This window comes from Pseudopipra pipra, chromosome 9, assembly GCF_036250125.1.
Source record: "Pseudopipra pipra isolate bDixPip1 chromosome 9, bDixPip1.hap1, whole genome shotgun sequence".
Lineage (NCBI taxonomy): Eukaryota > Metazoa > Chordata > Aves > Passeriformes > Pipridae > Pseudopipra > Pseudopipra pipra.
In genome coordinates this window covers 3,570,417-3,593,380 of record NC_087557.1, presented here as the reverse complement: position 1 = coordinate 3,593,380, position 22,964 = coordinate 3,570,417, and the positions used below count along the sequence as shown (strand labels likewise).

Sequence of the window (22,964 nt, the reverse complement as noted above, 5' to 3'; positions counted from 1 at the left end):
GCACACGTGGACCGTTGCTCATGGGTGATGCAAGCCCTGTTGCTCACAGGGAGCTGAAAAGACACGTGTGCCTCAGGACTCCTGGGTTTAAACTCAACCTGCGGGCTCCCGGCAGATGATCCTACGGGGAAGTGTCTCAGACAACAGTCTTGGATTGTCTGGGGTTAACACATACCAAAAACATCGAGTGAACTCCAAAGGAATGTACTAATTACTAAGCAGTAATCCTGGAAGCAATGGACAGACTAAGTCCTGATATTTATTCCTGACTGAAGCTCCCCTGCCCCAACTAGGGAAGGTATTTAGGGTTATCACCCCCACCAGCTCTCCAAGGCCTACCAAGGCTCAGCGCAAGGCTGAGCTATTCCCCACTTTTCCCACCCCTCCTCTCCTGTCTGCCTTTTTCATGAACCTGCAGGGGCACAGATGCCCCAAGATTTTTACCTGTTTGAAAACAAATGGTGGGTTCAGCCACTGCAAAGAGGAGATTCAAAGCCATGTGTGCGCAGGGCAGCAAAGCTTAGTGAGTGTCATGGGCACAGAATAAGACAAAAGAAAAAAAAAAACAAAGACTTGAAAACTCCCAAATTTCAAAGGGATATCAGTCCTCCTGCTCTCTCTTACCTTCCCCTTCAAAAACCCAACATAGCAGGAATTAGAGAATTCTGAGTCACAGCCTGTTGCTTATTCCACCAATGAGGAGGAGAAGTAAAGGAGAAAAATATTGCAGGTTACCATCTGCTTCCACCCCAGTAATGGGGCTGCCACTTCCATGCCCAAGTATAATGGATTGGTTTGGGTTGGAAGAGACCTTAAAGATCATCTCGTTCCAACCCCCTGCCATGGGCAGGACACATTCCACTAGCCCAGGTTGCTCCAAGCACTGTTCAACCTGGCCTAAAAACTTCCAAGAATGGGACATCCACAACTTCTCTGAGACATAATCAGTGAAAACAGGGAAAGAGCAGTATTTGTGGGGAGTTAGTCAAAAGATTTCAAAAGAAAGAGTTAAAAATCCAGTTTGGAACCATTTAGGAGATGGAAAAGAATCCTGCCAGGCAGAAAGGCAGTGAAGCAGCAGCTTGGGGAGGGAGGGGAGCCCAGTGTTGCCCTCTGAAGCCCAGCACAGGCAAAATCCCAGCTCCAGCACCCACCAAAACACGCCAGAAAGGCTCACTATCCACAGCCCGGGGTAAGCACTCGCCTTTTTTTGACAATGTTGATGCTGGCTGGCGTTACACAGAACATGTGTGAGAGAGGGCGAGTGAGAAGTGCCAGGGGAAATGGAGAAATATGTTTGCAGCCCCTTGTGGTTTTGGGAGGCAGAACTCAACAGTGGCAAGTTATTCTAGAGCAGGTTCCAAGCTAAACAAAGCCAGGTATGGTTCCCTTTCTGCCTGGATTGTTTGTTTCAGAGCAAAATAAAAAAAAAAAAACTCAGGCCAGGACCAAGTTTTACAGCACTTTTTGCCCGTCTTAGGCTGCACACAGATCAGCCCTGTCCCACCTAACCCACAAGAACAGACCTGTAAATCAGTTTTCTCTTACTTTTTGCCTGAAACAAAAATATGAAGCAACATTCCAGGTTTAGGGAGGTCTTAAGGTCTCTGAACACAAGTCAGGGTTCCCCAGGAGCCCAGATTTCACTGCCAATTTTTACAGTGCAGTTCACAACCTGCCGAGGGAGGTGGAGGGGGTAACATCAGTGGGTACAATGTTCCTGGTCTCCCACAGCACTGCACGGGCTTCTTGTGGCTGAGCAAACTCTCAGGGCCAGGAGGCTCAGCAAAGCACACCAGACAAAGGGAAGCAGTGTCATTTTTTTGCCTTGCATTTAGCCAGGACAGAGAGGCTTCATCCCCCTTCACTAAATGCCTCCCATCCCCACCCAGGGACTAGAAGGCAGGAGGCCCCACGGCAACATCAGTGGCAGCACCTCACTGCTGCACAACTGGGGGGGAAGACATCCAAGACTTTTGTGCCTCAGTTTCCCTTGCCCACAGCACAAGCAGGAGTTTGCAGACATCTTAGAACACATGATCTCCGCTGTGCAGGGTTTTCCAAGGAGCTCAGGAAAATTAAGCTTCCACATCCCACTGCTGTTCAATGGAAAGCAAGTGTACAGCTCTTCACCGGGGGCTTCCTCCTCTCCCACCCGTCTCCCATAGCAGGGGGAGAAGAAAGACCCTTTAACAGGGCTGCCAGCAGTGGATAAATTTGCTGAGCAGGGATGATGCTCACAGGGAATTGAGCCAACAGCTCCTATTTCCTCTGCAAGTGGAACCACACAGCCCTGTGGTCAATAACCCCCTCCTCAGGCACTCTTCACCGTGATGGCAATGTTCAGTCTTCCCAAAGGATCCAAAACTTTGCTACATTCACCCTAAACTGCTCACTGAAGGGCAAAACTTGCAGTCTTTATATTTGTCACTAAAGGGACGGAGATGCAGAAAAAAAAATAAATCTATTAAAGCTAAATATCTTGTCCTTGCTTTATATTTATATATATTTATTTTTTTAAGGGTAAAACCAAGTCCCAAGCCTGCAACTTATTTTTAGATCCAGGCAATTGGGTGTCCCAGCCGGAGAGCACAAGCCAGCATTCTAAAAATGCCTCCCTCACAGATATAAAAAGGACACAAGATAATTTATTGGGGAAATTCTGTAACATAACGATCATACACTGACGGCAAACAAAACAAACGAAGAAAATCCAAGGCTGCCTCTGGTCCCCAGCACAGCCCTTGGGAGGTGACAGTCACAAAGATTCAGCACCCTCATCCTTCCTAAAAACCTCCAAAACAAGTCCTCTGCCTCACACCGTCCCGGCGGGTTTGGGTGATGCTGGACTCATTCCCTCTCGCCCCATCACCCTCTGCAAGGGGGCAACTTGATTTCCTAAATAACAGTGGTGGCTGGGCCAAGGAAAACGAAAAGCAGTATGTTCACTTAAGGACTCCAGTGGCCGCAGCTCAGGCTGCCAACCCAACATGGATTTAATCATACCAGACACCCCACCAGCGCCCGGCCAACGCTGTCCCACCAGACATCCCGGCCAGGGTGGCTGCTGAACTCCTGCCATTTTGGTTCCTGTGGTCTTGCCAGCCTGGCCAGGGGCTCAGCCAGCATCCTCCACCCACAGGGTGGGTACAGTGATCCCACTGTGACAAAGAGTGACCCCTCCCAGCCATCGGACACACGCTGTTCCTTCACAATTGCCATCCCGATACAATCGGCCCCCCTCAAGTGAGCCCCCGAGTCAGTGGTGTTTGCTAAACAATAGCTCACATCTGGGACAGCTGTTTTCCCCGAAAGCACCCAGGCTGCCTACAGCCACTGGGCAGGGGTCCTGTGCCCTCGCTCACACGCGGATCGTGTTCTCCCTCTCCCGTGGAGATGTGGTCACCCCTGGGGGGACCTGGCAGGTTCCTCCAGGAACACGCTGCCAGGCAGCTCCATGCTCACAGGAAGGCTTGGGGGACTGAGCGAGACTCATCCTCCAGCAGAGGCTTGTTGGAAATTAACCCCTGAGCCTTCTACCTTGGCAAGAAAGGGAGTGTGTTACTGTGACTTTATTCCCTACTTTTAGCACCCCCAAAAAAAGCAGGGAAGAAGATTTGGGCACATGAACAAGCTGCTTTGGTTAGAGCCGAAGCCCAAGACTGGGAGGAACTCCTTGGACCTGGACACCTCTACACTCCTGTGCTCCTCTTCCAGCCCCACTGCTCTGCTCCCTGGGCTAACAGAGCCCAGTTCCCACCAGAAGCCAGTGTGAAATGGAGCCTTCTGCTTCTGAACAGTGTTCCCAAGACCTGATACGGTCCCTTGGACAGCAGCACCTTAATGCTTAGTTCTTTACTCCTGGAAAGACGTCACTCCCACAGTCCTGCTGGCCTGAGGGAGGGGCTGAGTCAGACTTTGATCTTGCCATGTGTGCCCTTAGACTGAATCTCCATGCTGGAGCCCCCATCACCACCTCCTCTGCCATAGCAATGCAGTGTCTCACCATTCCAAATCCTCCCTCTTGGGAGCAAAATCCCACTGCTGGGCTCGTGTCACTGGCTGAGCCACCCCAAGGCACATTCACATGGATGTAGCCTCCAAGTCCCATCATGAGCAAGCAGCTTGATGGACATCCTTCCTATCTGATATAATGTCCACCAAGGACATTCCCCCCTGTCTTTGACAAGTTTTGAAATCATTTATCCATGGGAAAGCTCAGAGAGTGAGGACTTTCCTACAAGGAAAGAATAAGTTTTCCAATGAGCCCAAATTGGAATGTTTTCCAATGAGCCCAAATTCACTCTCATGAAATTTTAAAGCATCCACCAACAAACCATCAGGCTCCAAAAAAGTGTCCTATTTATTTCTGCATCCCCCCCAGTCCCAGCAGATCTGCTAGAGAGGAAAAGCAACAAGCTCAGAAGCCACTGAACCCATCACTGCCACCTTTGGTGTTCCCAAAGCACCCATCTCCTCAAGCCCTGAGTCCAGCACTTGAGGCTTGGTTCTTTGGGAACACCAGGACAATATTTGGGTAGAGGCCAACAGAACTCCAAGAGGTGCCAGAGGGTGCTCAAAGGCAGCCAGAGCTCAGGTCCTGAGCAGGGGACCTCCCAGCCCTGCTTTCCTCATGGGAACATCATAGTCTCTTCCACTCCACACTTGACAGGCAATGAAAATCACTGAAAACACCCTCTCCATCCATCCTGCAAGTGACCAAACACCACAAGCAGCAGCCACCTGTCACCTCCAGTTGAATCTGTGCTCTGCAAATTGTTAGTGACCTCAGGTTGTACCCAAATCTTGTAATTTTAAAATAACATTGCACATACCAGCCCTTTTTCACAGTGAGAAAGGTATCCTGTAGCAAGGGAAGAAGAAAGGGAAGTGAGCAGCTAATTTGAATGTTGTTTTAACATCTGGTTGGGATTAAGGTCTGAGCAAGTCAGCTGTGGCCCCATAAATGCCATCATTGCCCCACCTGCTCTCAATTTGATACCGTTTATGCCCTCAGTTCCATCCACTTTCAGCTGAACATCTCCTGACAACGGGCTGCTCAAGTGCCAGGGAATAGCTGGGAGTGATTCTTTCATCTTCAGGGGTTGTCCACCAGAGATATTTAGTGAGGTTAATCTGGATCAGCTTTTGAAGACAAGGCTTAAACAGCAGGAGGTTCCCAAGCAGCCTTAACCCAATTAAGCACCCTTCCCTTAGGACTGGAGGCCAGCTAAGCTTGCATTAAAACCCATCAAGTGTCCTGTTAATCAGGTACACTTTAACATCACAGCCATGGTCATCCCAGCGGAGGCCACCAAGACTGGAGACACCTCGTCATTTTTCACCTCCTTTTGTCACTTTGGTTATTTCTGCCATTACTTTGGGCAGCGAGATGAAAGGCCCAGCAGCTCAACCCTTAGCCACTCTGCTCTCCAGACTCCCCTCTGGTTTTTCTTTTCACATTAACTATGTCACACACCAGACTCTCATTGACTAACTGCCCGAGGGGGACCCTTGCTGAGTGTTAATTGCTGTTAATGAGCTGTTGCTGCCTTCCTTCCAAGAAAATTACAGCAGCACTCAGGCTCTGCAAGAAGATGGGAGTCTGCAGAAAACCAAGGCAAATTCTACTTCAGGCCCTGACTTTACACCGCCAGAAACTCCTGGAATATGCTTTAAATCAGGATGAGACTGGGTGAAGGATAACAGTCGGCAGCTCTCCTGATGTTGCCTGTCCCCTCGTTCCTCATGTGGTGGGTCAGGGTGAATGATAAGTCCCTGACTTGCTTCCCATGGGTCCTGTTGGGGTGCCTTGCAGGGATGTCTACACACAGCTCTTCACCAGAGTTCTTCCTCAAGTCTCCCTCCAGCCACAAGTGCACAGTCTCACTGATGGGGTTTGCATGTGGGTGGTGGCCCAGCTGGCTCAGAGCACAGCAGGGCTTGTCTTGTCCCATGTGCTATCAGAGGGGGTGCAGGAAAGACCCGACAAGATGCCTGAATGGTCACTGCCATCATTTCAGCATCATCCCCTACCCCAGAGCTGGGAGCAGCTCCTGCCTCAGCCACAGTTGGCTGGATCCCCACCAGAGTTTTTATGGAATCTTAGAATGGTTTAGGTTGGAAAGGACCTTAAAATTCGTCTTGTTCCACTCCCGTGCCATGGGCAGGGACACCTTCCACTACTCGAAGCCCCATCCAGCCTGGCCTTGAACACTTCCAGGGATGGGGCAGTCAGAGATTCTCTAGACAACATGCGCCAGGGCCTCACCACCTTAACAAGGAAGGATTTCTTCTTAATAGCTAATCTGAACCTGCCCTCCTTCAGCTTAAAGCCATTTCCCCTTGCCCTGTCACTACATGCCCTTTCAAAAAAAAAAAAAAAAAAAAAAAAAAAAAAAAAAAAAAAATCTTCTTTCCAAAACTCATTTCTTTCCCCTGCTAAGCATAGGTGAAGGTATATGGCAGCACCAGATGTGGCCCTGGTTAAGAAGCACTGGAGCCATCCACTGTTGCTCAGGCTTTTCCGTCTGGTTTGCCTCTCTCTAAGCTGCAGCCCAGGGGAAGGGGATTTGAAATGAGGGATGTGTTAGGATGGTAAAAGCTTTTGCATGAGTGCTTAAGGTCGTTCAAGTCAAGACAAGGTATTGAGCCCCTTCACAAAAACGGACTCAATCTGTCTACAGTGCTGGCAAGAAATTGCCCGGTGTCTCGCTCTGACTTTCTCATTTTGATTATTTTTGGCCATACTAAGAAACACTCAAATCCAAACCACTCTTTGTGAGAGCCTTGAAATGAAATAAAGCAGAGGTGATTTAGTTCACGAAAAAAGATCCTGAGATTTTTGCCTTGCCACCTTGATCTGAAAGGAGATGCAGAGAGCGCCGTCCGCAGTGGGGGTTCCCTCTCCCCCAGCTCTCCCAAAGCCTCAGCTCCCTCCTGGGCTCTGGCAGAGGGATGAAAAAGCAGAGGCGTCTCGGGGAGCAGCAGCCAGCTCGCTCGCTTGCTTGCTCTCCTCCAGTTACAGACCCAGAGCTGTTGTTCCCATCAAAGTACCTGGCTCCCATTGTGCCGCCTTTCCGCAGTTTGTTAAATTTTATTTCGCATTATTCCTCCCGTTTTGGCTTCCACCCTAAAAATCCTTCTGCAACTTTGCCAGCTGCCCCGCTCCTCATAAATGTTCATTTAAGTATAATACCTTGCACTCGCTCGGCAGGAGCTCTGCCTGAACAAAACCCCCCAGGCTGAGGTCTCCTGCTCCTGTATCTTGGGATTCATCCTCCAGCTTTGGGGGAACACCACCTGCCTGGCCGTGCTCTTGGGCAAGCTCAATCTCAGCTTAGTTTTTCCCAAACCCAGTTTCCCAGTGGTTTTCCTACAAACATATGTATTCTTCCCCAGGAAGAATAAAAAGAGCATCCTCAGCAGAGTTGAGCCCAGGGAGGGTGGGTGTCCACCAGCATCACCAGTTTGGACCGTGCTTTGAGCAACCTGGTCTAGTGGGAGGTGTCTCTGCCCATGGCGGGAGGGGTGGAAAAAGATGGTCTTTAGGGTCCCTTCCCACCCAAATCACTCCACGACTCCTTTATTCTGTGATCTCTGAAGAAGCCGGCCCAAGGCAGCTCAGAAGACCTCAGTGGTAACAGGATTCTACTCATGCCTCCACATTTCCCAAATGCCAGGCACTTCAGATTTCGTTTTTCAGAGTTTAGCCTACAAACAATCAATCTTGTCTTCTGAGCAGACCAATGAGGTCTGCGGAAAGAAAATTGCAAAATATTTGTTATTTCCCTAGTGTTCTCATTTTCCCATTCCTTTCCCACAGAAGCAAGGTTTTTGTTTTGTTTTGTTTTGTTTTCTTTCCCAACTTTCAGGGGAAAATCCTGACAAATGGAAGCCCTGATTCATACCAGCAAAAATTTGGCCTTTTTTAATTTAAGGTGGAGCCCTTCTTGTCTGAGGATGAAAACATTTCTCTAAATGCACACGGAGGGCAAGGACTGAGCCTTGGCCCTGCCAGAGCCAAGGCCAAGTGGTGTTGGGTGCTGATGGCCACCATGAGGGGAGAGTTGTTGTGCAGCCAGGAGGGCTGTTCATCTCCTCCATGCTCAGGAAAGCAGCTCTGTGCTGGCTCACAGAATGGGAAACAAGAGGACAGGCAGGCACAGAGCAACAGTGGTGGCTGTCACCACAGAGAATTCCAGAGGTGAGAAAACATCTTCCGGGGGTGTTACTCAGGCAGAGACACGGTGTGATGCCTCCCTCTGTGGCTGGGATGCATTGGAAGAAAGGATCCCCATCCTCCTCCTGTATTTTCTCAGACAACTGAAGGATGGGTGAAAAAGGCTCAGGAAGGGAGGAGGGGAAGCCCTGCTCCTCTCTATCACCACCACCCAAACAGAGACACCTGCTCCCCTCCTCCCTCCGTGTCCCTCCTGGGAGGAAGCAGAGTGAAGAAGCAGGTTTGGAAAAAAAGGATTTATGGCCGCAGCCTACCTGCTTACACAGCACAGGGAAGGAGAAAGAAGATCAAAGGAGCAACGTGTCCCTAAAACCCTCCCTTGCAGCATTTCTCCATGGATGCTGCCACTACACCACACCACTCCCGCTCCGGTGGGCACCTCTGCCCGGCACTGGGAGCCAGCAGCTGGGAATGAGCAATTTTCTCTGACACCGAGACAGAAACGGCTTTAAAAAAAAAAAAAAAACAACAATAAAAAACCAAAACAAAAAAGGAAAAGACATGACTTTTTTTTCCCTTCCCCGTCTCTGGCCAGAAAGTACACCTGGCAGAGCCCCGAGCGCTGGAAGCCATCAGCGGGGCCGTCAGCACTTCAGAGGCTCTGGTGAGGAGGGCAGGTCACCCACCATGCCGAGGACACTGTCCCCAACACCCCGGGGCCCCCAGCATGGGGGGCGGGGGTACCCCTCTCCATCCCACCCCAGCTGCTGCCTCCAAAGGGCCCTGAGGAGAGCAAGGGTCCCCTGGCACCATGTGTTGATGCTCCATGGGTTTTGTTCCATGTGGATTTTACAAAGTATTTTGCACCTGCAGCACAGAGTAAAGGCACTACTTCCTACTCCGACCAAGGGAATCTCCCTAAGGGCATCACTCCCCGGGGCAGGATTTGGGAAGGCTCATGTACACCCATGCACAGCACCTCACATCTACACCATGACCTCCTTCTCCCCTCTCCAGCACTCAGGGAAAGGTATTTTGAATACAAATTAAGAAATCAGGCTTTAGGCATATCCAGGGAAGTTGGGGAAGGGGCAGCAATCCTCCTGCTGCATCCTGTGTGTGGGATCAGGGTAAGCAGTATCCTTTGCTCGGGGCCACTCTGCTCACCCTAAAGATGCCCACGGTCCCTCTGGTATGTAGCCAGAGGCTGGCAGCCCTGCAGTGGGAATCTCCTTGCAGGGGTTTTCCCCATGACCCCTCACTCATTTTAGGGCAGGGGGAAACACTTAATGACAGGGCTTTACAGAGGGGGTGCTATGTCACATTGTAGGATTTGCTTCCTTTGATGACAAGCACACCTATCCCATGGGAAAACACCCCTCCGTCTTCCCACACTGGGAAGCCACTGGTTGGAAGCGATACCCAGGTGCAGAGTGGGTGTTGGGGGGAGGGTTCACCCCATCCCTTGACCCACCACCCCCCATAAGCCCCACACCTACCGATGGGGCGAGTCAGGGTCGAAGCAGGTCCTGGCCACGTCGGTGGCCCAGGGGTCGCAGCAGTCGCCGTCATCGAAGTCGTCCAACACATTGTTGCACTCCATGTGGCAGACGCCATCGCGGCGCTTCCAGGAGAAGCAGCGGCCAGGCCGCCGGCAGTCCCCGCCGTCGTAGCCGGTGAGGGGGTGCTCGCACTCGGGGTCGCAGCGCTCGTTGCCCACCTTGCTGGGCTCGCAGCCCAGGAGGACGGCGCGGCGGCGCAGGGAGGAGTTGTGCACCTCCAGCAAGCTGAGCTGCCAGGAGATGTTGTAGGGCCGGAAAGCCTCGCTCAGTGCCCGGTGTTGCCGCCTGATCTGCTCCCAGCTGACCGTCGGCCGCCCACCGTCATCCTCCGCCAGGTTCACCACCCGGTACCGCACCACCTTCCAGCTTCGCAGCGGCCAGTGCCGGTTGTAGTGGGAGACCAGCTCCACGTTGTCGCAGGCAGTCTGCCCGCACGCGGGGGGGCCCAGCGGCCGCAGGACGGGTGGTGGCGGGGACAGCAGCACCCACTGCTGGGGGAAGGCGCCCTCCCGAAAGGGCACCCAGCGTTCCTCCGGGGTGGCGAAGCCCGCGGCCAGAGCCAGCCCTGCCACCCCCTCAGCCACCTCCTCTAGGAAGGGACGCCGGAGGTGGGATTGGGGCAGGGCACCATGCCACAGGGCCAGCCCGGCCAGGTGTCCCCGGAAAGTGTGTGCAGTGCCCCAGGCGTCCCCCCCCAGCAGCAGCGTGCGGCAGGAGGACATGAAGGCGCTGTGCAGGGGTCCCTCCTGCCCGCCGGCACGGCCGACCCGCACCCCGTCCACGTAGAGGGCCATCCAGCGCCCGTCATAGCTGGTGGCCAGGTGTGTCCACGCCTCGGGGTGGTAGCGGTGGTAGGAGGTCACCTCGGTGGCGGTGGTCGCCCGGTCCGTGCGGAGGGAGAAGAAGAAGCGGGCGTCCTTCTTCCCACCGAGCTGCAGGGCACGGATGCCCAGCGCCCAGCCCCTATCGCTGGCCGTGTGCGAGCAGTTGTCGAAGACGCCTGTAGTGAGTCGGGGATAGGGGTGGAGAGAGAGGAGAGCTGGTGAGGACCCGAGAGCATTGCCACTCCTCCCCAGAGCACCAGGTGGGTGGTGGTGGGTAAATGAAGGTGGGCAGTGGGTGCTGCATCAGGGGGACACCACAGCCCCCATTCAAAATCATTTGGATGAGCAGGTGGAGTAGCCAGGAGGGATGGCAGAGCCAGAGAGTCGGGACGGAGAGGGGAGGAAGAGCATGGATGGGAGGAGAGGTCGAAGAGCGAGGTGTTTCTGAGCTGCTCTCTGTAGGAGTGCTCTGGCGCAACGGGATTAGAGGCTAAGCTTTTTATCTGCGGGCCAAAGCTTTTAAGAATTAGAGCACAGCAACCCAAAGCAAAACAGCCTCCTCCAGGGACTGCTTCCCCAACAGCTTCCAGGCAGATTTACAGCTCTCCTTTACGCTCCAGTTTCCCTCCCAGTCATGCATCCAGCGCAGGCGGGAGAGGGTCTGAAGGAGATGCACTGCCTGGCAGGTACACTCCTCAGCCCCTGAGGTCACCTGAGCATAAATCCATCCCCAGAAATAGCTTCAGGCTCAGCCTCTCGCTGTGTGCCCAGGTGTGTTGCAAACCTGTTTTAGGCTGGGCAAGACCTGGAGCTGTGCTGACTTTCCCCCAAACTCAGGTTGCTGAAGAACCTCAGCCAAGAACTGGAGGCTTGCAGACACTGAGTGCCCTTGGGGATTGGTGGCCATAAGACACTTAAATACTGGCAAGGGCAAATGGACCACTCATTGCTTGAAATAAATGCCTCTGGGTTCCTAAACCACCACAGCCGGGATGTTCGCGCACATCACTGGCTAAGATGGATGAGCTTGAAGTCGCTCTTTGAGCCCCACCAGCAGCATCTTCTGGGAGCCCCCTGCTCTCCCATTCATCACTCCAACAAACAGTGTCCCCATGCTGGTGAATCCTGCTTCCATGCCCAGAGACCCTTTTTATACTCCTGCTGTGGCACTTATTCTCCATCCTGCTTTTCCTTCCTGCCTGGGTTCTCCTGTCCCTCACCATTCCCATTGCAGGCACTGCCTGCCCATCTCTGTGGCATCAGGCCATCGTGGGCCAAAACAAAGCACTCCTGTCCTGCCCTGCTGTCTCACCTTTCCCAGAGGATGCTCAACACGACACCGTGGGGAAACTGTACCTGCTGCCAGGATAACAAAGAAGCCAGCAGAGAGAGGCAGAGGTGTAGAGGAGCAGGAGCTCCAGGAGGAGCAGGAGCTCCTGGCTCTCATCCAGGTGATGTGACTGAAGCCAGGTTACCATGACCCCACGTCTCCCCTGCCAGCCCTCATAAACGTGGCCGGCAAAGGTCACGTCAAGCCCCGCTGCACCCCAGGAAGCTGCACCCCTCCCTCCATCCATCACTTTCACTGAGGGCGAGATGGGTGGTGGCCTCTAAACCATCCCACGGTCATAACCACCCTGGGCACGGATCCCTGCCACTGCTCACTACAAAGGCAGCCACGCACAAAGCCTCTGTGGGCGGATGGGCTTTGGCCAACTCTTGTTTTCCTGTGGATTGTGAAAGGGAAGCAGAAAGACCAGGGGAAGCTGAGACAGGGAGAAGCCAAAAGGCAGCAGGCAAGTAGAGGAGCCTTGCAGGAGCGAGAAGGCAGAGCTGGAGAGTACTTCTGGGCTGGGTGCTGGTTGAAAGGTGCCGAGGCCTGCACGCTCAAAAGCCAATTTTTGGTCCTCGCTGGGGTTGGGGAAACAGGGCTTGGTACCTCTTCTCTTAGGAAAACTCATGCATTTCACCTTGAAATGATTCAGAATGCCTCAAATTTGATTAAACACTAAGGAAAATATGGGACAAACAGTGTCGGGGAGGAACAGCCTCTGGGGTGAGTGTGAGGTATCATCCTCCCAAACCAGTGCTGGAGCCAAGCCACATCTGGTAGTGCCTGATGATTTCAACACTGGCCAAAAGAAATTTCAGTGAGCCTAAAACAAAGTATGAGGACTCCATCAAAGTCCTCAAAGGGACTTCATCCAAGTGATGTAAGTAAGGCCAAAGTCAGCTCTACAGCAGGGGTGGAAAGCCAGTAAAGTAGCAGCTGGTGCTTCCTAGACATGGTTGGGGATGGCATCTCCACTGCAGTGGCAGTTAAAGGAGCATGAGGCAGAGCAGCACATCCCACAGCTGGGAGCCACAGCAGAATGGTGAAGCAAAAAGGTCCAGCAGCAGGTTCTGACATCCCCTGAGGGCTTCCATGAGAAATCATCAGGGGAGCAGTTTCAAGACCCCAGAATTTGCCAAGGAGCTTGGTATTTTGTCCTGGGGCAAATCACCAGGAAGGGAAAGAGCTGTTTGTAGAAGAGGTGTGAGGTACTTCCTCAGCACCTGTAAATGCAGCCCCTGCCTCCTAACCCTCAGATGGGAAAGGGGAGCTCTAACCTGGTTTGTGCTGTTCACCAGTGCCTTAGGGTGATGACTTTGGGGTTTGAAACAAGAGTTGTTTGCAACAGCACAAAAAAAGTTGAAGAGAAGGATATTTGTGAGGGAATATGTCCCACGGAGAAAAAGCCTCCAAAGAGATCAAGTGTGCTGCTTTGCAAGGACCACACTCCAAGCAGCTTCTCCCACTGAGGCCAGGAGACTTGCAGCACAAGGAACAGCTTTCAGCCATGCTTTGAGACAGATAATGAGGAAAATCGTCTGCTAAAGCTCTGGAGGGCCTGACACAGACCAGAAGCAAAAGACAAACATCAGCCTGGCACAAAGGGGAATCCCTTGGGGTTCACCAGAAGCAGAGAAGGTGTGAATGGAGGGAAGACAAAAAAGGTGGGAAAAGAAATGGCATCACATGAGAGGACTCTCTTCTGCTACCCAAAATGAGAAGGACATGGAAGGAGGACCACTGTCCTTCCCTGACAGTGTCTGTGGCAGGGTGGTGGTGTTATACCCCAGCAGAAATCCCCCCATGCAGGAGGGGCTAAGAGGGATGAACAGCCCCATCCAGGGTGGCCCTGAGGCAAAATGTGGCATCTCCAGGAAAAAAAAACACCAACCCTGAGCCTTCAATCGAAGCAGCAGCCACACCAGATGACAGGACAGCTTGCTTTTCATGGTCAGAGCTGCTCAGCCTGGCCTCACTTCCCAGGCACTGATGCTGAGATATGCTGAGCTCTGCCCTGCTTTCCTCCCGCCTTCCCTCACACACAGACACCTGGAGCATCTCCAGCTCCTCCACAGCTTTGGACCACTTCACACTTGGTCCCCTCTCTTCCGACGGAGCAGGAGCAGCAGATCAGAAGCAGACTCAAACCTGCCGAAGGGCTGGCAGCTGCTTGCATCACCTGCTCACACAAAATGCCAGCAGCGCTGGCCTGTCCCTCTTGGCCACCGCACCCGGTCCCAGTTGCAGGGAGACGGTGGGAAGCGGACAGTGACTCAGGCAGCCGGAGGTGCCTGAGGCTGACTCAAACCCTGGAGCGAGGAAGCCGGGGGATATTACCCAAGTGAATGCCAGGGCTCACGGGTGGTGCTTTCAGCGCTAACAGCTGTCCCACCCTCCACAAGGAAATTAAAAAAAAAAAAAAAAAAGAAGGAATAAAAAATAATAATCGTAAAAAATTGGAAATGTAAAAACCAACACCTGCAGGCCAGACCTCCAGATGCAAACAGCTGTGCTGCTGATGTGATGGCTGGGAAGTGCATTCTCTGCATCCCAAGCTGTTGCCTGCTGGCAGGGAGGCAGCAGGGACCCAGGTGGGAAGGCAAGCAGTGATGTGCACGCTAGGTAGTTTGGTCATTTCCTTGTCCACAGCAGCTTTTACCCTCTGCCACCAGCCTCCAGCCCACCCCTCCTACCTCTTCTGCAGCACAGGTGCCATTATCACCCTAATATTGGGGAGATAAATCAGTGAAAGGGGCCAGGCAAAGCAGAGTGAGGTTCAGTGCAGCGATCACAAGTGAAGGTAGAGTTAGCATAGAGAGGGGGATTCCCCAACCAGCCAGCTTGGCTGGGGCAGCACAGAAACACAGCAGCCCCCATTGTGGGGACCCCAGACATCCCGTGGGACCGGTACATCTTGGCACTGCCATCTGTTCTCAGCCCTTCCCAGCATCCCTGCACTGCCCTGCCGTGCCTGTACCCAGCCACAAACACCCGTCCTGGCACGGCTGCACGAAGCACCAGTGCAGGAGGCACTCCGTGCCTGTGTGCCAGTCTGTCTCCTCAGGCCCCCCATAGGATCATTTAGGTCGGAAAAGGCCTTTAAGATCAAGTCCAACAGTTAGCCCAGCACTGCCAAGCCTGCAACTAAACCACGTCCCTAAGCACCACATCTATACATTTTTTGAACACTTCCGGGGATGGCAATTCCACCACTTCCCTGGGCAGCTTGTTCCAGCGCCTGACAACCCTTTCAGTGAAGAAATTTTTCCTAATATCCAATCTAAACGTCCCCTGGCACAACTTGAGGTAATTTCCTCTTGTCCCATAGCTTGTTATTTGGGAGAAGAGACCGCTACAACCGCTACAACCTCCGGTCAGGTAGTTGTAGAGAGCGATAAGGTCCCCCCCCGAGCCTCGTTTTCTCCAGGCTGAACACCCACAGCTCCCTCAGGCGCTCCTCGCAGGACTCGCCCATCACTTGCCTGCTCCTTAGCTTGTGGGGGTGAGGGGGCAATCCCCGGTAGAACGAGCCCTTGGGGCCGCTCCCCGCCCCGCGGAGCCCTCGGGGCCGCCGCCCGGGGGGACCGGGCCGGGCCGTGCGTGCGGCGCGGCTGCCACCGTGCGGCCACTGCCCCGGGGACCCGCCAGAGCCCCGCACAGCCCCGGTGTGCCCGGAGCCCCGGGAGGGGACACCGAGGGAATGGAGGGGGACCAGGGTGAGCGTGTCACCCAAAGGGACCTTCCAACTCCAGTCGAGGGACCTTCCAACTCCAGTCGAGGCGAGAGGGAGAAACTAGATGGGAGCTGGGACGGCGGGGCGGGGGCGGGCTGGGAGGACGGGGCGGGTGGGAACAGAGGGGAGGGGATGGTTTAGGGTTTGGTCTCAAGGGAAAGAGGAATATTCCACGCCCGCGGTGCTGAGGACACGGGTGTGGGCGCGGGGTGTCACCTGCCGGAGCGGGGAAGGCAGGGAGCCCCGCGTGGGGAGGCTGGAGGAGGGGGGGGGGGGGGGCTTCGCGGGATTGTCGGGTCCCCCATCCTTCCCTGCCGGGGTTTACCTGCGATGATGGCCGGGTTGCTCTGTCCGCCCTCCGCCTTCACCCAGAGCTCCAGGGTGAACTCCTCCCGCGGGACGGCGGGCAGCGCCTCCGCCCGCGCCGCCAGCTGCTCCCGGCCGCCCGAGAAGTACAGCGCGGGCAGCTCCCGGGGGGAGCCCGGCACCTGCGGCTCCCGCCCGCGCCGCCTCTCCCCCCGGCCGCGGCCGCGCTCCCGGCCGCCCGCCTCGCCCCCCGGCTCGTCTCCGCCTGCCCCGGCTCCCCGCGGTCTTCGGCCCCGTGGGGGAGCAGCGCCGAGCGCGCCGTACGCGGCGGGACCCTGCGGGTACAGCCCCAGGGGGTGATGCGGAGGCGCGGCGCGGCGGCTCGGAGCCTCCATCCTGCACCCCGGGGCCGCCGGGGGGTCCCCGCGGGCCAGGCTGAGCACCGCCAGCAGCAGCGCGGCCAGGGGGGCCCCGCCGCGCAGCATCCTCCTTGGGCACGAAGTTTGGGGGGCGGGAGGTGGCGGGCGAGTGGCCTCGGGGGAGATGGGGGCGCTCAGGGGGGCGGCGGGCGGCAGCGCCGGGGCATAGTCCCCCGGCCCCCGCCGCTGCCGCTGCCCCCAACTTTTCCCCGGCACCGCTCTCCTCCCCTCTGCTCCTGCGGGAGGAGGAGGAAGAGGAAGAGGAGGAGGAGGAGGAGAAGGAGGGCGAGAGCACCGCGGCGGGGACCCCCCTTCTGCCCGCAGCCGGGGCTCCCGGGGCACGGCGGACCCTGCGCGGGTCTCGGCGCCGGCCGGCTCTGCCTGCGGGAGCGGGGGATGCGTTAGTCGCCCTTATCTAGAAAGCCCCGAGGCGCTCCGCTCCCCCCCCACCCTAAGGAGGGGTGTGGAGGGGGGGGGGGCTGCCCTTATTTAAAGATGATTATGTCCAATCTAATAAACCCCGAGCGGAGCATCGCCCTCCCTTCCCTCCGCCCTCCCGGGCGCTGCCCAGGATGCTGGCGGGGAGGAGATGCGGAGGGGACTCAATGCCCGGAGGGCGTTGGGTCCCCTCTGCATCCCCTCCTCCCCGCCGGCGTTTTGGGACAGCACCTGTGCTGTCCCTGCTCGTGTTTTCTCCTGTTGTAGCTCCCACCTCGCCTACATCCTCCATCTCCATCACCTAGAGGGGAAGAAAGGAAGGTGAGAGGAGGGGATACCCTCCCTCAGCCCTCCCCCGGCGAGGAGAGAGGTGGTCTTGGGCTCAGGGTCCCTCCTCAGGTGGAGATTTTTCTGCTTTTTCTCTCTTTTATTATTTTTTTCCTTTCCCAAACAATGATCCTATCTGTTTGACACATGCAGAAGGGTGGGCTGGAGGTGCCTTATCCAAGCAAGCCACATCCAAAACCCAAAAAAACCCCTCTATGAATGCACCAAGGGAGTGGGCAGCGGTGTGAGAAAGCATCTCCCACCTCCCTGTCAGAGGGTACGGCACCTACGGCACCGACGCTGCTGGGGAGAGCTTCTCAAAGTACCTGGGTGAGAAAACAAGCCCCGAAGTTTCCTCTTGGTTCCCAAGACTCCCTCGCAGCATGGGAGACTAGGAAAACTTCAGCAAGGAGATCCAGCGAGAAGAGAACTTTTTTTTATTCTTTCTTTAAATTATTATTGTTTTATATATTATTTTTTTTCACTCCCAAACACTATCTGTGGCGGTCAGTCTGAAGCAGGGTTGCCAGTGAAAGCTGGGAGGCCCCTTCCAGGGTGCAGGCTTTCAAACCAGGCAGGCAGGAGGGAAGGGATTTAAGAACAAACGGCAGGAGCTGGCTGTGTGGGGTTGGGGTCAGGGGCTTTTTTGTCTTCTTAAGGTGGGAGGGTGATGGGAGGAGGTGGGGGGGCCTGATGCTCTTAGTGGGGGGAGATAGAAAAATAGAGTGATGGAAAAAGTTGAGGGTTAGGAGGGGTGAGCACAGTGCTTCTCTAGCCCCTCAGGAAGGAGGGAGGTGGGTGTGAGCACCTGGAGAGGTGAGGGCACGGCAGGGCTGGGCTGGCGGTGTGTGGAGAGGAAGGGAGGACACAGCGGGAGCGAACAAGGCCAGGCAGAGCAGGGATGGCTCATGCAAAGTTGTTCAAGCAGCTCCCAAGGACATTTGGGGCGTGAACCACATCCAAGCACAACACCAACACCCATCGCTCACGGGGAGGTGGTGAGAAGAGGTCTGCAGCTCTCCTGCCTTCTCCGACTGCACCGGCGCCCATCCAGGGGCAGTGGGGGGATAGAGACAACCCGGCTCACAGCTTGGCACTGGCAAGGTGGCCTAGCAAGGGTTGTCCTGGGGCCAACACCAGCAAGAGCTGCTCACAGTGCGTATTCATTCAGGAATGAAACAAGCTCCTGATAGCCCTGTCTACCAGGGCCTGATAAGAGAGCATCCCACGGGATGGCTAATTTTGAATGGTGGTGACCCTATTAAGCGGTTATTAATCATCTTGTCACACAACAGCCTGCCCCAGGTACTCCAGAGAAGCAAGGCCACAAGACCCTCAGCAGTGTAGGCAGCCATCCGAGCAGTTCAGCAGCTCTGCCTCCTCCGGGACAGCCTGACTGGGATGAATCCAACATCAGCGCAATAAAGCCCTCCAAAAATGCACCCAGGCAAGGACTCTATATATAGTCTCTGGCCTGGGCTAGGCCACTCTCTTGACAAAATGACACCCTCCAACAAGTAGCTCTGATGTTTGCAGGGTTGGGATGCAGCAGGAGCTGCAAAGCCCACCAAGGAGCCCAGTTTTTGGAGTGAAGATGGGAGACAGAAGCAGAAGGCTCCCTGCCACATGAAGCCCCTGGCTTCTGCCTGCCCAAGCCTGAATCTGGATTTAGGAACCACTGGAGCAGGCAGCTGAGATCGTGAATCATTACCCTGCACTAGCTCCAGCGCACTCTCCATCCCCACCCAGGCAAGTTCCCCTGGCAGCCTCTGCCAAGGTGGCACTTGGAGGAGAGTGGTGAGGGTGAGGAGGGCAGGACCATGAGGGCATCTCACTGGGTTGGCTCAGCATCTGGGGAATCCCAGCACCGCTGGGGGCTACAGAGTAAATCCTGTAATTTGGGTAGTTTTTCTTTGCTTTCCAAAAAGAAAAAAAAAAAGGCAATTAACTTGCCCCGTGTGATGATTTTGCTGCCTGTGAAGCAAAGACCAGTCCTGTGGATAAGGCAAGGGATTCCAGGATGGCAAAGCAGTGGCAACGAGTCCTCAGCATGTTTTCTGTCTCTCAGGAAAGCAGGGTGGGCATCTGTTAGAGATCCCAGGTCAGAGCCAGGCTGTCTTGGCTGAGGAATGCAACAGCCCTGAATCTTCCACGGACCCCTACGTGCAGCATCTGGGTGGAGATGCTCCTCCTAGGCAGAGTCTATCTGCAGCTCAAATCTGCTGATGATGCTCAAGAGCAAGAGAAAGGATGCTGGGTCGGAGGAAGGAGGAGGGCAGAGTGGTGTCAGCGGGTAGGTTTGGCTGGATATTCCTCATCCCTTCCCCATGTGTTGTCCTTCCTGCTATTTTGACAGCCCTCTGGGCTGTCAGTCCCTGCAGACAGGGCTATTTTGGGGGTTGGAATTGAATGAGACAGGTTGCCAGTACTGGACAGGGGCAGAGGGCCAGGAGCCTCTGGAAGGAGGCAGAGGGAAGGGGGTGGCCCCATCAAAGTGAGATGTTGAGTGGGGGCTCTGGGGTGACCCCAGCACAGAAGTGGGGTTCCTAGTGCCAGGTGAGCCCACACTGGGGAAGGGTGAAGAGCAGCTCTGGGGAGCACTATAGGGGGATTGGACAAGATGACCTTTAAAGGTCCCTTCCAAACCAAACTATTCTATGATTCTAGGATTTTAGCTGGAGCAGAGCTTTTCCCCACGCCTGTCAAAAGCCATCAACAAAAGCCTTCCTCTCTCTCCACTCCTCCTCGGGAAACCACTAGCGATCTTGACATGGGAATAAAGGCTCTGGGAGAATCCAGCTTTTTTGTTCGTGGCCAGGCAGCCAAATCCCGCAAGCCCGAGACAGCAAGCCTCAGCAATCAAAGCCACGAGCAACAGCCGACCCCGCTCAAGGGCACAGCCCCAGCCCTCCCACCTCTCCCTCCCCAGTCCTCCTGCTTTTCCCAAGCAGATTAGGAGCCTGTTCAAACGCTCAGGACCCCCGGAGGTCAGAGACGCTGGCCTCCTGCACCAGAGGTTTGCTTGGGAACTCGCTGAGTTTCCTGCTCCTGGTAGGTCTGGAGATAAGCCCTGGTGTGCGGCCGCTGTCGGTGCCAGCGCCAGCAGGAGTCCACAGTTGCACACCGAAAATGCAGCAGCAAAAGCTCCAGAGCCATGGAATCACAGAACCACAGAATGATTTGTGTTGGAAGAGTCCTTAAAGATCATTTAGTTCCACCCCCCCTGCCATGGGCAGGGACACCTTCCACCAGCCCAGGTTGCTCAGAGCCCCATCCAACCTGGCCTTGGACGCTTCCAGGGATGGGGCAGCCACAGCTTCTCTGGGCAACCTGTGCCAGGGCCTCACCACCCTCACAGGGAAGAATTTCTTCCTAATACCTAACCTAAACCTATTATCTTGCAGTTTAAAGCCATCCCCCCTTGTCCTATCACTACATGCCCCTGTCAAAAGCCCTGTCCCTTGTGTGTTTGTGCCTTGCAGTTGAGCACATCTTGCCTCCCAGAGGCACTCCCCTGGATTCTCCAAGGCCTAATAGGAAGGCTGAGCTCCCCCCACCCCGAAGCACCCAGTAGGGTTTCCCTGTGCTGCTCAGTCTCATAAGTTTGGTGACAACAGTTTCTCTGCTGCATTCAGCTGTACCAGCCTCCAGAATTCAATGAGCCACGTACACACCCTCAGCTCCTCTGGGAGTGGAGACAAGGAAGGAATTTTAAGTAACAGTGAAGAACATCCAGGCAAGGATATGTCTGACCCATCATCCTCATACCTCACAGCTGCCTCCTTGCCTGTGCTCTGAGACACACAGCCTGCAGACAGCAGGTGGCACCCCTAGGGCAGCAGGGATGCAGGGAGCCCATGGAGGAAGCCAAGTAGCCAGGCACTGATCAGGGCTTCAACTGAGATGCTTTGAAGCCAGTTTGGTGCATCACCATCAGATGCGGCAACTTCGGAGCAGCCTTGGATGTCACACTAGAGCCTGGAGCTAGAGCAGAGCTGTGCTTTGAATGGTTCTTGCAAGCCTCCAGTAAAAACCATTGGCTTCCAGCTGGGAGGTGAGGATGATGCAGGTGCTCAGCAGCTCTCTCATTTCTCTGCATAGGGAAGACATTCCATACACAGCAGCCTCCAATGGTCTTCTGGCGTCCCAAAGTTTTGCACTTCACCAAGAACTTGCAGGTGCTAAATTAAGACCATCTAGAGAACAGAGCATGACCTTTGCCAGACGGGGTGCCTCAGATACTGAAAATTATTCCAACTGCTGACAAAAGGCAGGGACTTATCTGCCTTTACGTAATGTAGCTCTTCCAGCAGCCACAGAGGAAAAGCACACATGAAAAAGCAGGAGAGGAAGTGGAATCAGCTTCTCACTTCCATTCTGCCACTGTTGTTGGGGAGTTTCAGCCCCATTAAGTCAGGATTGTTCAAGTGCAGCTCCATATCCCAGCTGGATGGGAAGAGTATGCCAAGGGAGAGGCACAATGCCACACAGCTCCTGTGTCAGCAGCAGAGGCAGGATCCCAAAGATGGGATGTGAGCTCTGCAGGCACCCACAAGAGGGGTATATTGGTACAAACACAGCAGGAACCAGCTCAGGCTTCCAAAATCCCACCCCAGCAGAGCCAAGTCTGCTGGCAGGAGCTCCAGGAGAGCACCACACTCATGGCAGCTCCGGCAGTAAATCCAGGTGGAATAATTACATGACCTTGCTGCATTTTCATTGTCCCTGTGCCCACACCAAGATCTGCTTGTTAGTCCTGGTTGGATGTGCCACTCACACGATAGCATCTCTTCCCTAGTTGAGCATGACGTCCCTTGCAGGAGAGTCAGAACAATTACTTGTACAAGCAGCCCTCGCCATCTCCCGATAGCCTTCGCTCTGCTCCTGTGTTTTTAGACACTTCCCATGTGTTGCCCAGGCAGAAAAGTCATTAACTAAAGCCAGTCAATAAGACACGGAGCGAACATTTAATCTGCCACAGGTATCTGAAGGACAAGGAGAGGGAGGAAGGGCTTGGGCCACCCCAGCGCATGGCTTTGCGCATGCAAAGCTCAGCAGTTCCTCAGAATTCCCATTTTAAGATCTCTCCATCTGACCTCAGCCAGGGAACAGCTGCGGCAAGAAGAGATGGAGCAGGAGCAAACGAGTACGGTGGCTGGGGGGAGGCAAAGGGGCTATATCTAGCTTTGCCTGCTCTCTATCCTTGCTCTCAGGGTAAAGCAGGATTTCTGGCACTGTGAATTAGAGGAGCCTCCTGATTGCTGGCCCAAAACTCACTGTCATTGGGACATCCTCTGTCCTGGGGAGAACCTGTTTCATCACTTGGCAGCGAGCAATAAAGAGAAGCGTGAAAGAGTCAGACTCAGCTCTTAAAAGCTGGCCAGCAGGGTTTTAAGTATTTGGGGTTTGGACAAGTTCATCACAACAAGGAAATACCTCTGCCCTCCTCATTCATTTTTAGAAGAGACAAATAAAAATAGACTTGCTAGGGGAGAGAGGGGGAAGGAGCCACATGCCAGCTGCCAGTGAAGCTCACAGCCTCCAGCTCACAACCGTGCTGTGGACCTGTGCCCCCCAGGCCATTCGTGTCCCACCTTGGGGCAGGTGAGAGCCCTGATGAAAAGGTGGAAGAAAGGAAGAGCACCCGTACACACATGCTCTTCTCAAGCAAGAGGAAGAAGTGGTTATCCCCGGCTGGGGAAAAGACACTTCCTGGTTTTCACTGGACCAAGAAGGAGACCAAGAGATGAACTCTGGCACTATCTGTTATCCAGCAAGTTTCCAGTTGTGTCTTAGTTTGGTTGTTGAACATTGACCACATGACTGTAACCAGTGTGGTT

General features: G+C 54.6%; 1 protein-coding gene across 2 annotated transcripts in view; it reads right to left on the bottom strand.

Moving 5' to 3' along the window:
• PAPPA2 (pappalysin 2) overlaps positions 1-16,869 on the bottom strand; it is a 90,227-nt gene extending 73,358 nt beyond the window's left edge. The window contains exons 1-2 of one of the 2 annotated variants that reach the window (XM_064664143.1): positions 15,960-16,869; positions 9,682-10,744 (exon numbers count right to left, since the gene is read on the bottom strand). In XM_064664143.1, the coding sequence (XP_064520213.1) occupies positions 9,682-10,744; positions 15,960-16,425 (1,529 nt within the window). In that variant the 5' untranslated portion in view covers positions 16,426-16,869. The remainder of the gene's footprint in view (positions 1-9,681; positions 10,745-15,959) is intronic. The other variant, XM_064664142.1, reaches the window with a different exon arrangement.
• Between the last annotated feature and the right edge of the window lie 6,095 nt (positions 16,870-22,964).